At 39.8% G+C, this 13,178-nt stretch overlaps 1 protein-coding gene across 1 annotated transcript; it reads left to right on the forward strand.

Moving 5' to 3' along the window:
• The first annotated feature begins 351 nt into the window (after positions 1-351).
• ccdc12 (coiled-coil domain containing 12) lies at positions 352-13,001 on the forward strand. The gene is made up of 7 exons (XM_058395877.1): positions 352-509; positions 7,287-7,360; positions 10,558-10,637; positions 10,885-10,946; positions 11,684-11,718; positions 11,805-11,881; positions 12,635-13,001. Exons 1-7 carry the CDS (start codon positions 423-425, stop codon positions 12,712-12,714), a joined length of 495 nt encoding a protein of 164 aa, XP_058251860.1. The 5' UTR covers positions 352-422; the 3' UTR covers positions 12,715-13,001.
• Positions 13,002-13,178: the final 177 nt, after the last annotated feature.

The raw sequence follows: 13,178 nt of genomic DNA on the forward strand, positions 1-13,178 counted from the left end.
TGGCCTACATTCAGTACCAGATCTGCCCAGTGCCATGCTCTCTATGACCCTGAGTGAATCTTCAACTTCAGTTACCTTGCTTTTTGCTCATTATTAGAATTTAATTATTTTTTAAGCAAAAGGTATATAAAGACAAACTAGTAACCACCTTTCTGTGGACTTCTGCTGTGGACACCTCATCTGCAGACTAACAACACTGTATTATTTATATGATCAGTGATTCAAAAAGGATAAGGTCAATAGTTTTCACGCTGTATTTATGTTGTATTATTCTCATACGCTTATGTAGCCTAGGTGAATGACATGCCGCCCAGTGCACGTTCACAGCCTACAAAGCAGCTACTAAAATCGATGATCTCTGCTCTGTGCTCGACGCCTGTGGTAGGACAAGTAGTCGATGTCAGATAGAAATCATCATCATCATGGACCACCAGGCTGTTAGCGCCTTACAAGCGCAAGCTCTGAAAAGGAAAGAAAAGTTAAAAGCCCTCAGAGAGCGACAGCTACAAGTGAGTTCAGTAAAAACAAACAAACACAATTTATTATGTTCCACATGAACGAACTTTATCATTGTTTTTTTTTTTTTTTTAAAAAATGTGCCTTAGTTTACTCAATGCTAGCTGAGTAGCTAACTAGCAAACAAACGTGCAACAATACAGTTATTGATTGCGACGAGCTTGCTAGCAGCTAATTAGCCCAATAAACAGATTGTTTTTTGGATGAAGTTTATAAAGAGGCAGTGTGTGTGTTGTGAGGAAGGAGAAGTAGAAGTAAGCCTTTGTGTTTAGCTTGTAAGTTTGCTAGCTAGTTAGCACAACAGCTAAACTAGCTCTCAAGTTCTCAAACTCTATATTACATTCAAAATAAATTCCCCGAACAGATTTATTTAATAGAAAGTCATTTAAATGAGTGGTGCCAGATCTCTTCAGGGGACGTGCATGAAGTTACCAGATAGAAAATAATGTTATATTAAGGTGTATATAGTATTTTAATGTACACTCCCTGAGCACTTTATTAGAAATACTATACTAATAATCGGTAGAGTTGATTTACTCTCAAAACGTCTTCAATTCTTTGTGGCATGGCGTGATTGTGTCACACCTAGGGCTGTAACTAACGATTATTTTCATCATCGAATAATCGACCGATTATTGTTCCGATTAATCGATGAATTGGATAAAACCCCCCACATTTTTAAATACCTTTTTATTTTAAATTAAATTTACACATTGGGTGTTATAATTATGAATGTAAAACTAAACCTTTACACTACCACTATGTGTTTTCCAGCTTTGAAGCAGAAAACTTTTGACCTTTTAAAAATTAAAGCACTAAAATTGTTTGTGTTTCTTAAAGAGGCAGAAATACTAGACTACCAAGTTATGATCCATTCTTCCAGAAATTTTGCTTTGCATTATTTTTAATTTGTAACAAATACTGTTTATTTTGATCAAACTGTTTTAATTTGACAGTACTTAAGGGTCTTGCACTACAACTATAAGCGCTGTTTATCATCTACATTGTGAATGAGGAGTAACGCAGCGCTCTTTACACAATAAACACCGGCCACTGTAAGCATGCAGATAAAGCATTCACACAGAAAGCATGTTTGTGTTTACAAATGCAAGACTCTGTGTTTAGGAATGGTTTTAAAAAGCGCAGTACAGAACACCAAGGGCTCAGGATGTGACATGAAGTTGCAATGACAACCTGCTACTGTAAACGAAGCTTGCAACACTTACCCCGCCTCTGGAGATTTCTGATTGGTCCAGTGTTCTGTGAGTGACATTGATGAGCTGCACTGCTTGGAAAAGTTGAAATCATTTGAACACGAGATGCACGAGGGCCTGCAAAAGATATGTGCGCAGCGGTCAAACACATTCATATATCACATTAATGTAAAAGGAATTAGGAATAAAACATGCTCTGTGTGAATGACCAACACATATGGCACATGACAAATCTGCATTAAACTTGCCGTCTTGAAGATTCTCCTTCATCTGTGATAACTGCATGCTTCTGTTTTATGTGTTCATTCATCATTGTTGTGTTTCTGTGTCACTAAAGCTCTGCTTTGCAAAGTTTGCAAGTAACAACATTTCGCGTGGAAGTTAATATGAAATTCTCCCATGCGTTAGAGGACTTGGGTCGCACACCTTTATCCGACGTGCTTCTACTCTCTGCCATTCTTTCCATGTGTGTCTAGGACAACGCTATAACTGAATGCGTGGTGACGTGCACTGGCTGACTAATCAATAATGTCATTCGCTGACAACGATTTTCATTATTGATTATTATCAATTTGTTGTTTCAGCCCTTGTCACACCATCTCCTCCTCATCATCAGTGCAGCCCATGCAATTTCATGTTGTGCTTTCTGAGATTTATGGCATTTGGTAGACACCCTTATCCAGAGCGACTTACATTTTGATCTCATTTCATAGAGCTGAGCAATTGCTGGGTTAAGGGCCCTGCTCATGGGTCTGGAGGTGAACCTAGGATTTGAGTTCACAAACTTCCAATCAGTGGTCCAACACCTTAACCACTAAGCTACCACATCCGCAGAGTACATAACTGCCAGATCGAACCAGTCTGTTGATCATTAAGGCACATCTGTCTGCAGACCTGTTGCTCCTTGGATGTTTTATTTTCTTTATTGCACCATTCTGATAAACTCTAGTGACGTCGTCAAGAAGACGACACACAATCCGCAAGATGAGGGTAGCTTGCACCTCAACATCCGCCACCGAACACAAGTGCCCAACTTGTGGGAGGTACTTCCGTGCCAGGATCGGCCTAACAAGCCATTTATGGACTCACAGAAACAAATCTTCTACATAATTTGATGCCAAGGTTATCTTTGACTATGACGGACGAACATCATCATCAGAGACTGTTGTGTGTGAATTTCTCAGGAGACTAAGGCTATGTCTACACTAATCCGGATAAATTTTATTTTAAAAACACTCCGCGACCACATGATTGTTTTCAATCGTTTCCCAAAAGTTGGTCATCCACACTGAAACGTCTGAAAACGCTTACGTCCCTGTACCGCACATGAGTAAAATGTAAGACGCTTCGACCTGCATCATTTCCGCCTGGCGTTTACTTACTTTCCAGCTCTTTGAAACGTTGCAGCAATATGTCGAGGAAATTAGATGAATTGGTCACATGACTAAAAACAGACTATGGATACCATCAGCCTAAAAACAGTGTTGGGAAGGAAGTATAACACAAACAGTGTTTTTAATACATAACGCAAACAGGGAAAAATAAGAGCTAGTTTAAGTGCGTCAGGAAAATGTAGGTCTTCATCTGGCGTTTGAAGAGACAGTCAGTGACTTGGCTGTTCGGACATCTAGGGGAAGTTCATCCCACCACCTCGGTGCCAGAACAGAGAAGAGTTTTGATGTGTACCTACCTCTTACCCTGAGACATAGTGGGACCAGTCGAGCAGTGCTAGTAGATCTGAGAGAGCATGGTGCAGTGTTAGGAGTAATAAGAGCCTTGAGGGAACAGGGCGCTGGTCCATTTTTGGCTTTTGTAGGCAAGCGTCAGTGTTTTGAATCTGATGCGCTCAGCTACCGGAAGCCAGTGGAGGGAACGCAGCAGTGGGGTGGTGTGTGAAAACAAGTCAGCAGTTTAAGGTGATCAGCAGGTAAATACTCAAACCAGCCTGTCTTCCACCAACAAAATCACTGAGATCACACTTGTCCCGCTTTCTGGTGGTTGATGTGAACATTTACCTGAAGCTGTTGGCTCGTATCTGCATGATTTTATGAAACATGATTACCTGATTAGAGAACTATTTGAATGAGTGGGTTATTAGGTGCAGGGGTTCCTAATAAAGTGCTCAGTGTGTATAATATTTTAATAATAGAATAGAAAGAATTCTTGGTTGGTAATAGATAGATAGTGCAGCTTAGTCAGTTACATGATACAACATAGAAAAATATAAAATGAAATGAATGACCTCCTGTAATGTTCTCTGTGGCAGCGAAGGTTCGTCATTTTTGTGTTACCATATAAAACGAGAACATACAAATGATCTGTTTCTAAAATGGAGTGAAATCAACTGGGTATGTATTTACAAAACTATAAATTCAGACAAAAGGAAGCAGTGGTGGCGAGAAGCTAAGAAATAGACGATAAATGAATGGATCTGGATGGTATAACTTGCTTTTATTACTTTGTAAATATAGCTAATAAGAGTGCTTAATAGTGTATCAGGTGCAGTTGATATTACCTGCTTAAATATTTGCTAGATTTGTTGCTAGGCTTTAAACAAAATAAAATTAAGTTTGTTAAATGGATTGAAAAAGTTTCCAAGTATAGAGACGGAGGTTTTATTCCTGACATTTTCCGCTGAGGCCAAAGTTGATGTTCTTTATTACATTATTAACTTTGATATGAACGTTGATAGCTTGTGTGTAATGAGATGAGTTGGTTGGACTGGTTACACTTCACTGAGAACCACTGATCCCAGCACTAGACACAAGAATTGAAGAAAGGAAAAGTACAGTAGGGAACAGCAAAGCATGAGCTCCTAAGAAACTTCAGAAGGGGACAATTTCAATCCCATTTTTATTTCATTTTAAATAACCATACCAGAGCTCTGAGCATTTTAGTCAGTAAACTGAACCTTCTGACCAGTCCTGTTCTTGCCCTACATTTATACATAAGGCATCAGAAACAAATGTTCAACAGGAAATCTGCATACCCGAGTGCTATATATTCATATTTGGATGTTTTTTGTTTTTTTACCTCAGTTGCTAATCTTATCACAACGTAAAAATTACGACGCTCTTCCTCTTGCCTTCCTCATTAGCCAGTCATTGACACAGTAATCTCTTTGAGTCCTGATATCTCTGCCCTTTCCAGGCAATACAGACGCTCCGCAATTATCTCAGACAACTCCGTCCGGCTGTTCTAGTCAAGTCGGCGCGTGCGATTCCACAACCAAATGAACCTGTTTGAAATAAACCTGATTAGCAGACCTTGCATCTCTTGATTATTCATTGCCTGACAGATTTGTTAACCATGGTGGTGTTTTTATTAGCACGGGACTACATAATCCACTGAGTAACAGATGACTCTTCTGCTAAAATAACTCCAGTTATCCCAGTCTGGACCAGCTAGTTTTTAAAGCTCCCAGTATAATGAGTCTGACATCATTATATTGGTCAGATTTCATTCAGCAACATAGTGGGATAGGCTTTTACACAATTTGGGCATTAAGAATAACGTCAATCATGTCACTGTTTATATTTAAAGAAAGACAGTAGCTTACAGCGACAAAGCGACCAGGGACCTTTCACGTGAGGGATGATAACCGCTGGCAACTAGATGTAGGTGTGTCCGGTGACGAGACAAAGTTCAGAAAACTTTAACTTTATGTAAATATGGAGCAACTTGGTGCAGTGACCAACAGGAGTGAAGACAATAACCACACAAGAGCCGTGGCTAAAGAGCACATACTGCTTCTCCTTCATCTCTGATATGATGCAGATATAATTTGCTATATCTAATTTGTTGTCAAGTAGAATGCTAGTTGTGAATGCTATCCTCACCTACTGCGATGAAATCATGGCATGAGAACGTAGCTTCAGAAGCTGCAATCTCAACTTTCCCTGGTGACAGAGGCTACTTTGCTGACATCCCTGTGTCTATTATGTCGCATATGCTTTAATAAACCCAGTACACAAGGGATTCTGTGCAAAAAGCTTGACTTGAGTGCTTCATACCTAAAGTACACTCTGTATTTGTGAATTGATTTGAACTCAGTAGCTTATAAGAGCTCTATTTTCATCCCTGCATGTTACACTAGAAAAGAATCCCATGAGGTCTGAGATTAAAGCTGGAATTATGCCAGCTTCTCAAACATAATAACTGTGATTCTGACCACTTTCGTAATCTCGTTCGTGCACAGTGACTCAAAATAATCACTAGAGGATAATCGGGCTGATTCGAGACTGATTAGTTCCTCCAGACGAACTCAAAGAAGTGTCTAGGTTTTATGCTGTTTTTAAACGATTATCTTCCCAGAATAGCATGTACTGTTGGGTTTGTAGAACATGTTCAATTTTGTACAAATCAGCCACATCTGTTGTCTTTTTAACAGACAGGAGATTTGTGATTGTTGTGGCCATACATAGTAATACATTGCTTTCTCTGATAGCTGTGCTCATGTTCCAAACACGTGAATCGAAAAGGCTGAATGTGGGTTGTGGTGACGTCACATGAAAAATTGCAAGCTCCTGTGTGTGATTATCGTGGAGTTTGCTTGATTTTGCTTAAAATTTCTGTGATCACACAATCACCAAACCCTGAAGGGACTGACTTACAGTGAGGCGCTTTCCTGACCTCTTTTATTCTAGTATTTGGTTGATAAGCTAAACCCACCTACGTCATAATGACAATCAGTCGTGGTTGCTCTGGACAGAAATGACACATTTACAGCATTTAGCAGCTGCCGTTATCCAGAACCACTTACATTTATCTTATTTATACAACAGTTGAAGCAGTTGAAGTTTAGGGGCCTTGCTCAGGGGCCCAGCAGTGGCATCTTATTGTTTTGGGGATTTAAACTCACAACCTTCCCATCAGTAGCCTGAATCCACCAGTGACACAATGCATGCTTGAGGTTAGATAACAGTTTCTGAAAACTGTCCTGTGGTGCAAAACTTCCTGATGGCTACAAAGTGCTTAGAGAAAGCTTCACCACAGCAACGATTATATGCCTTCCTTTCTTATATAGCATTTATTTTTACATTTGTTTATTTAATAGCTAGTCCTAGGTTATGTTTATTTTCCACCCTACACCATCCACGTGACCGAGCTGTTACTACAGAAACAGTAACGTAGTAGAACATTTGAATTTGCATGAATCATTTGATTTATCAGCAGCCAGCACTACTATCAGAGAATCAACAACTTCATCAGCGCCGTGCTTTAAGGTCTGTGGGCGGACCCGAGAATGATTTTCACACCGTCTCTGGAGCACAAGTCAGTTTTGCTTTTACGAATCATATACCGTATAGAGTGGAATGTATTGTTGCTCTGTGTGTGGGTGCAATATTTCCAACTCCACAGCCATTGCAGAAGTCAAATGAATTGAGACTTATCAAGATCAATCTGGTGGACACAGTCGTTCAAGCTTCCTGACCATTCTAAACAATGCTTCTGCGGTTTTTTACAGTTCACTCTATTCTCACTAATTGTGGGCGGCTCCTTGCAGATATAATGACACTCAATCTGCGGTTACACTAATCCAGTTTTTCTTCCTAGGGGCGGGAACAAGCAGAAGGAGAACCTGATTGCAAGAGACCAGCAGAAGAAGTAGAAACAGAAGAAAGACACAGGTAAAAAAAACAAAAAACCAAACACCACCACATGCACAAAATTACAGTCCAGTTCCATAAATGTCAGGGTTTTTAGCGTCAGGTTAAACGTCCAGCAGCCTGTTTTCGGTTCCGGGTAGCATCACACCATGTGCCATGCATGGAAAAAAAACGAATTGTGTGCTACAAGGCTGCGTCCAGTGTTTACATGAGCTAGTACTGTGGATCGGCTGTTTCTCTCAGTGCTATTTCAGGCAAGGCTTTCAGTGGATATTTTCCATTGTTTATACTCATTGTTTATACTGGATAGAACCTTGCTCCTCTTTTTCTCTCTCTCCAAGGGGAGTCAAGGTACTGATTTGAGTATTCAGTATTCCTGTCTGCAGCGTTTGCTCGTATGGAAATGATTTGTCCCATGTAGTTGTTTTGCAAACGAGGTGTCCGTGAAAATAAACGTCGTCTTGTTGCAGCTGAATTCAGAAAAAACTGCAGGTAATTCATAATCGAGGTGTTTTCTCAGCTGGAAAGTTTAAAGGAGTGTCTCTGGTGACTAAGCACGCATCATTAAAATTGCAACGGAGCTCCGATTGCAAAACAATGGTCCCACAGACGGGTGAAGAGCACCTCCCAGCTTATACGTCCTGTCTGTATTGTTTTCTAAATATTGCACCACTGCCCTGGCAGAACGCAGACGTAAGCGGAGCAGTTAAGACATCATCTTTAATTGTAGGTGTAAGGTTGTGATTCGTTTCGTTTAGACGGCTTTAAAAGACCATAATGAGCTTTAGTCGGAAAATAACAGGTTGACCGACATTGGTCAATGCAGCACTTCTTAACCGCCATGCGCTTCAGTCAATTTAGTTCCCGTAAAATGTTTGTCATTTTCAATGAAATGACAAGCATTATGACAGGAAAAGTGGGTGCAAATATACAATTTCCATTTGATGATTTATCTTTGCGCTCTGCACCGCTAGGAAACCAGATGATTTTAGGAAACAAATAAACTTTTTTTTTTGTTGTTCTTCCCCAGTAGAGATTTTTTTCCTCTCATACATCTGAGGGTTTCCATTTTATAAAAAAGGGTTCCCATGAAAAGCCCTTACCACCCCAATCTAAATAAATAAAAACAAACAGCATTATTTACAAAACTTGTTGAGTATATCTGCTTATCAGTCTCTGCACAAATTTACACAAATGTAATATTGAGTCAGTAAAAACACGGTTAATGATGTCAGGAGTAATCGGGTTACGTGCCTCATTAATGCGATGACAAATGTTTCCCAATTTCATTAATAATGGAATTAAATTCCAACATTGCTCATTTGCTCTGCGTACATCTGTGCCTTTAGACAGATGTTGACTATTGACTTCTTCTTTGCTCAGGTACATCACTGTAAAAATCTAAAACTATATATTAACCGTATGATGCTGGCCTTATGGGATTGTGTGTGTGTGTGTGTGTGTATATGAACCCCAGAACCTTCCCTGGTAAGACATCTGTGTTTCCCCGTTGGACTCCTCAGGTCAGCAGTGTAGTGCATTTAGTTGTAGTTCATTCTGTAGAGGTTTCGCATGTTTCCCAGCATACAGAGTGAGTGAGCGAGTGTGGCATGTGTGTAATTGTACTGCATTTTTGTGTAGGCTGCCAAAAACGTAGGGTGAGGCAATAGGTAAGGCTCATGATGTTGTTTATGCTCAACTACTGCAGTGTTAAAGACGACTATGTGAGCGGGCAGGTTTTTAATACAAAAACTCAGTCCTCCTTGCGTGAAATGAATAGATCTCTATGTCTGTGCAACCCAGGCTTACAGCTGTATTAGTGTTAGGAGAAGCAGAACCTATGATCGTACCCTGTTTGAACATGTCGTCATGTGTCATACCGGCTTTTGTTTTGATCATCAGTTTCTTTTCCTGTTTTCCTTTTTGATGAGATGGTACTACATTGGAAATCTTGCTTGAAAGTCTGGAGTACGTGCAGGCCGATCGACTCGACTGTTGACAAGCAGCACAGTGGTGTTTGGCTGCTGCACTGTACGTGAAGAATGGCAGTAGAGCTGTATTGTTCCAGCAGGTGGTCAGGAAGTATCACCAGGAAACTTGGGAGTGGGAGGGGTTCCTAAGTCCTTTGTCTCAGCGTCTCGCTTAACTTTTTCTCCTTCAGTGCTCTTGTTCTTGGGAGTCGATGAGTTAGATGATGTTTCACCGAAAATGAGCTCTTTAGGTTTGTTGCCAGTGTTTTTATTTTGGTCTCAGAGGTCACATATCCCCCACCCCTTATTAATCAGCACCGAATCAGCACACATCACTGGAGACTCACTTCTGAGAAATCTTAGAAAAAGAACTTTCAGTCCCCTGAAGTCCGTTATGAAACAAAGCTCTGTGTCTGTCTTGTCTGCTCACTCAATGGGAGCCCTGATATGACTACCAGGAGATTTAGCAAATAGCTGTAATTTGGTAAGAGATGACATAATTGGGCATGTATCGACTCAATCTCAGCCGGGAAACTGCACTCCCCAGATGCAGCCTACAGAACAGGTGTTACATGCTAATTAGTTGGTGTGAAGTGAATGAAGGAAAGCTTTGTATACATGCCTGCTTCAATTACCCAGGTTGCACCAGTGGTGTGGCCTAGAATAGACCAGGTCATGATGTTGGTCTGCACTGCTCCCTACTGGTCATGGGTTGCATTGAAGCTGTTTATGGATATGGACTTGGAGATATTATGAGCCAGGCCAGTTCTGTATTTATGAACAAGTTCTACAAGATTTCAGATATCACTTTTAGTGCTTGGGTGTAACTCCTGTGTGTGTAACACCTGTGTGTAAGCCTGTAAGGTATTTTTCTGACAGTTTTCTGAAAGTGGCTAAATCATCCAGGAAATATATATTTTATTAAACAACAAAAGCATTTACATGGTATCTGATTCCTCCTTTAAGAAGAAGAACTAGTCAGTGTAACAACAAACAAAAAAAGGTGCAGTATTTGTAGTTCATGCACAAGTTCATCTTGTTTTATTTCTCACCATGGTCCTGGAGAAATGTTTCATTTGACTGTACTACGTCAGCTATATATTGTTGAGATGACAATAAAAGCGACTTGACAATAAGCTAACAAAAGATCTACATTTACTGTTACTGACTGTGTCTCAGATTGACATTCATTTACTTATAGTTTTGTTTATACAGATAAGCCACAGGTGTGTGTGTGTGTTTATACAGAGACCTGAAGCTGAGAAACTACACTCCAGAAGATGAAGAGCTAAAAGAAAGGCAGGTGCCCAAAGCTAAACCTGCATCAGGTGAGAATCTCATCAACTGTGCACAATTACACTTCTTAATAAAAACTCTCAGCAGGACTACAGATGGACGAGAGACTTGAGGTTTGTAGTACGATCATACGAATGCTCAGTGTGTTATAATCCATGCTCTTGCTGTAGTACGAATTCTGGAGCTCTGAGTAATGGGTGATTTATTAGGTTTGTTTGAGGAGTGCTGGAAGCTTGGAATGCATGCGGTCTGACCTGTTCGTTTTTTGTATCCCTACAGTGGAAGATAAAGTTAAAGACCAGCTGGAAGCTGCAAACCCAGAACCTGTTATAGAGGAAGTGGTGAGTTGGATTCCACCTACGAAAGACAAGTGTCACTGTAGAGTAATAATGCTTTTCCACCGAACACCATTTTTAGCTGTAAATGCTGCCCCAGGGCTATCTGTATCCTGGCTGAGTGTATTTCACTTTTTTATTTGCATTGATCAAAGTAAAGCTATGAAGAGCCGTCACTGGAGCTAATCTGGTAGCATGAATAGTACATATAAGAGAAGCATGTGGAAACATTGAGGTTGCTTTAATAACAGCATGAATATGGAACAGCAAAAATACTATGTGTCTCCAGACAGTGTTTACTACCAAAAAACACCAAACGCGCAGCTAATCAGCCACAAAAGTCTCTACCAGGGCTGGAAATGTACAGGGGCAAAAATGGCCCCCAAAATGACCAAAAATGCCCCAGATATACAGTAACACATGGGCAAAAAGAGCCCCTGTAGTTAATTCCTGTTTAAATATTATCCATGATGTTTTATAATACATTTGATGAGAATGAATGTTTATCAAAATTTTGGTTTGGATTAATTGATGATGGTGTGTTTTATATGATAAGCAAAAATGCCCTCAAAAGATAATAAATACTTTGTTTTAACTAAATTTAGTATTGGTGCTTGGTTGGTGGAAATGGCGCATGTAGGTACCCGGGTTTATGGGGTCATTTGCTGAGCTCTGCTGCACTGTATGGTGAAAAAAAAGACATGTGACCATCTGACTGTTACTGTTGTGTGTGTTCCCTTTAGGATCTGGCCAATTTAGCTCCGAGAAAACCAGACTGGTAAGGAGTTTAAACATCCACTCCCTCTGTATTTATTTACTTGTCTAGCCTATACATCTTTGTCATTAATGTTTGTTTTGGGATAGGGATCTGAAGAGAGATGTTGCAAAAAAGCTGGAAAAACTGGAGAAAAGAACCCAGAAAGCTATTGCTGAACTTATCAGTGAGTATGATGATAAATATTCTGATCGATACACGTCAGTCACTTTACACGTGAGTGTCTGCATTTACTAAAACCTCAGTCAGACACTTCACTGCAGCATTAGTAATACGTAATAACATGTACTAACAAGCTCATACTGTAAGGATTGTCGTGCTTTAAGGGAAATTACTGTGTGGTTTCCTAAGTCATCGAGCTGTCATTGCTCATGATATCCTGTGTGTGGTTTCCCTCGCTCAATGCCATACACTGGTTCAAAATAGAATTGACCATGACCGAGAGATTTCACCAGCTCATCATAGTGGCCTAATAATGAATGTTATTTATAAGGCATATTCTCATACAAAGCGTCCTCCAGGAATGAGAAACATAAATGTGACAGCACTTCTAATTATAACATTCAGGCCATGGCTAAAATCATCAAAGCAAGGACAGTACATGCAGAGGTGTTTTAATGATCTTGAGCCGCTTGAGAGTAAAATATGTTTTAGCCTAAATATGTAAAAACCTGATATTAGAGTAAAATTGCAAAAAAAAAAAAAAAAAAATCAATAGCTACTAGAAGGATTAAAAACAAAGGAATTGGTTATATATAGTGGCTGCATTGACCTAATTATGCATGTACTCTCTTTCCTTTTTTTCTCTAAGGTAGGCAGTGTGCTATGCCTGATAAAGCACAGAGCACTTTACAAGCTCTTCTCAGATGTGTTATAAATGTGTGTTTGTTTGTTTGTTTGTTTGTTTGTGTGTGTGTAGGGGACAGGCTGAAGGGGAGTGAAACAGAGCTAGCTGCTGCTGTTGGAGCAGTCAATGTACAAGAGGTGGATTCGGACTGAGCCTGCGTTCTGGAGATGAGAGTTGTGTGTAATGCAAATCCTTCTGGAAGATGAGGGAAAATAGCATGCAACATGAACTGGGATGCTGAGCATCATTGTTTAGATCTGGTCTGGTCGTGTGTGTGTGAATGATTAAGCCTGGGAGAGTGTATTTGTTAGTGTGTGTGAGAGAGGGAAAGAGAATGAAAGAAGATAGTGATGTACAAAGATTTGTATCTGGTATCTTGTACCTGTAATCAAATTAGATTTCCGTTCTTACATACTTAAATAAAATATTTTTTTGTCTATTTTGATTGCTCTTGTTGTTTGTCAAAGTTATAATTAGGACATGTTAAGCTGGTGTTACAGATACAGATTAAGCCTCGATCGAACACGCTGCTAATTGTTCTTTGGAATTCTCTTTAAAATTTTAGTCTATGGCATTTAGTGTATAAAAGAAAACTGGCTTTAGGTTGCTATTTGTA

This window comes from Hemibagrus wyckioides, linkage group LG01 (assembly GCF_019097595.1).
Source record: "Hemibagrus wyckioides isolate EC202008001 linkage group LG01, SWU_Hwy_1.0, whole genome shotgun sequence".
Taxonomy (NCBI): domain Eukaryota; kingdom Metazoa; phylum Chordata; class Actinopteri; order Siluriformes; family Bagridae; genus Hemibagrus; species Hemibagrus wyckioides.

What these genes read in the sequence shown, in the direction of transcription:
- ccdc12 (XM_058395877.1), top strand. Translation starts at nt 423, where the DNA reads ATGGACCACCAGGCTGTTAGCGCCTTACAAGCGCAAGCTCTGAAAAGG. An exon ending in TCAGAGAGCGACAGCTACAA is followed by an intron (nt 510 to 7,286) that starts GTGAGTTCAGTA and finishes TTTTCTTCCTAG; the next exon opens with GGGCGGGAACAAGCAGAAGG. An exon ending in CAAAGCTAAACCTGCATCAG is followed by an intron (nt 10,638 to 10,884) that starts GTGAGAATCTCA and finishes GTATCCCTACAG; the next exon opens with TGGAAGATAAAGTTAAAGAC.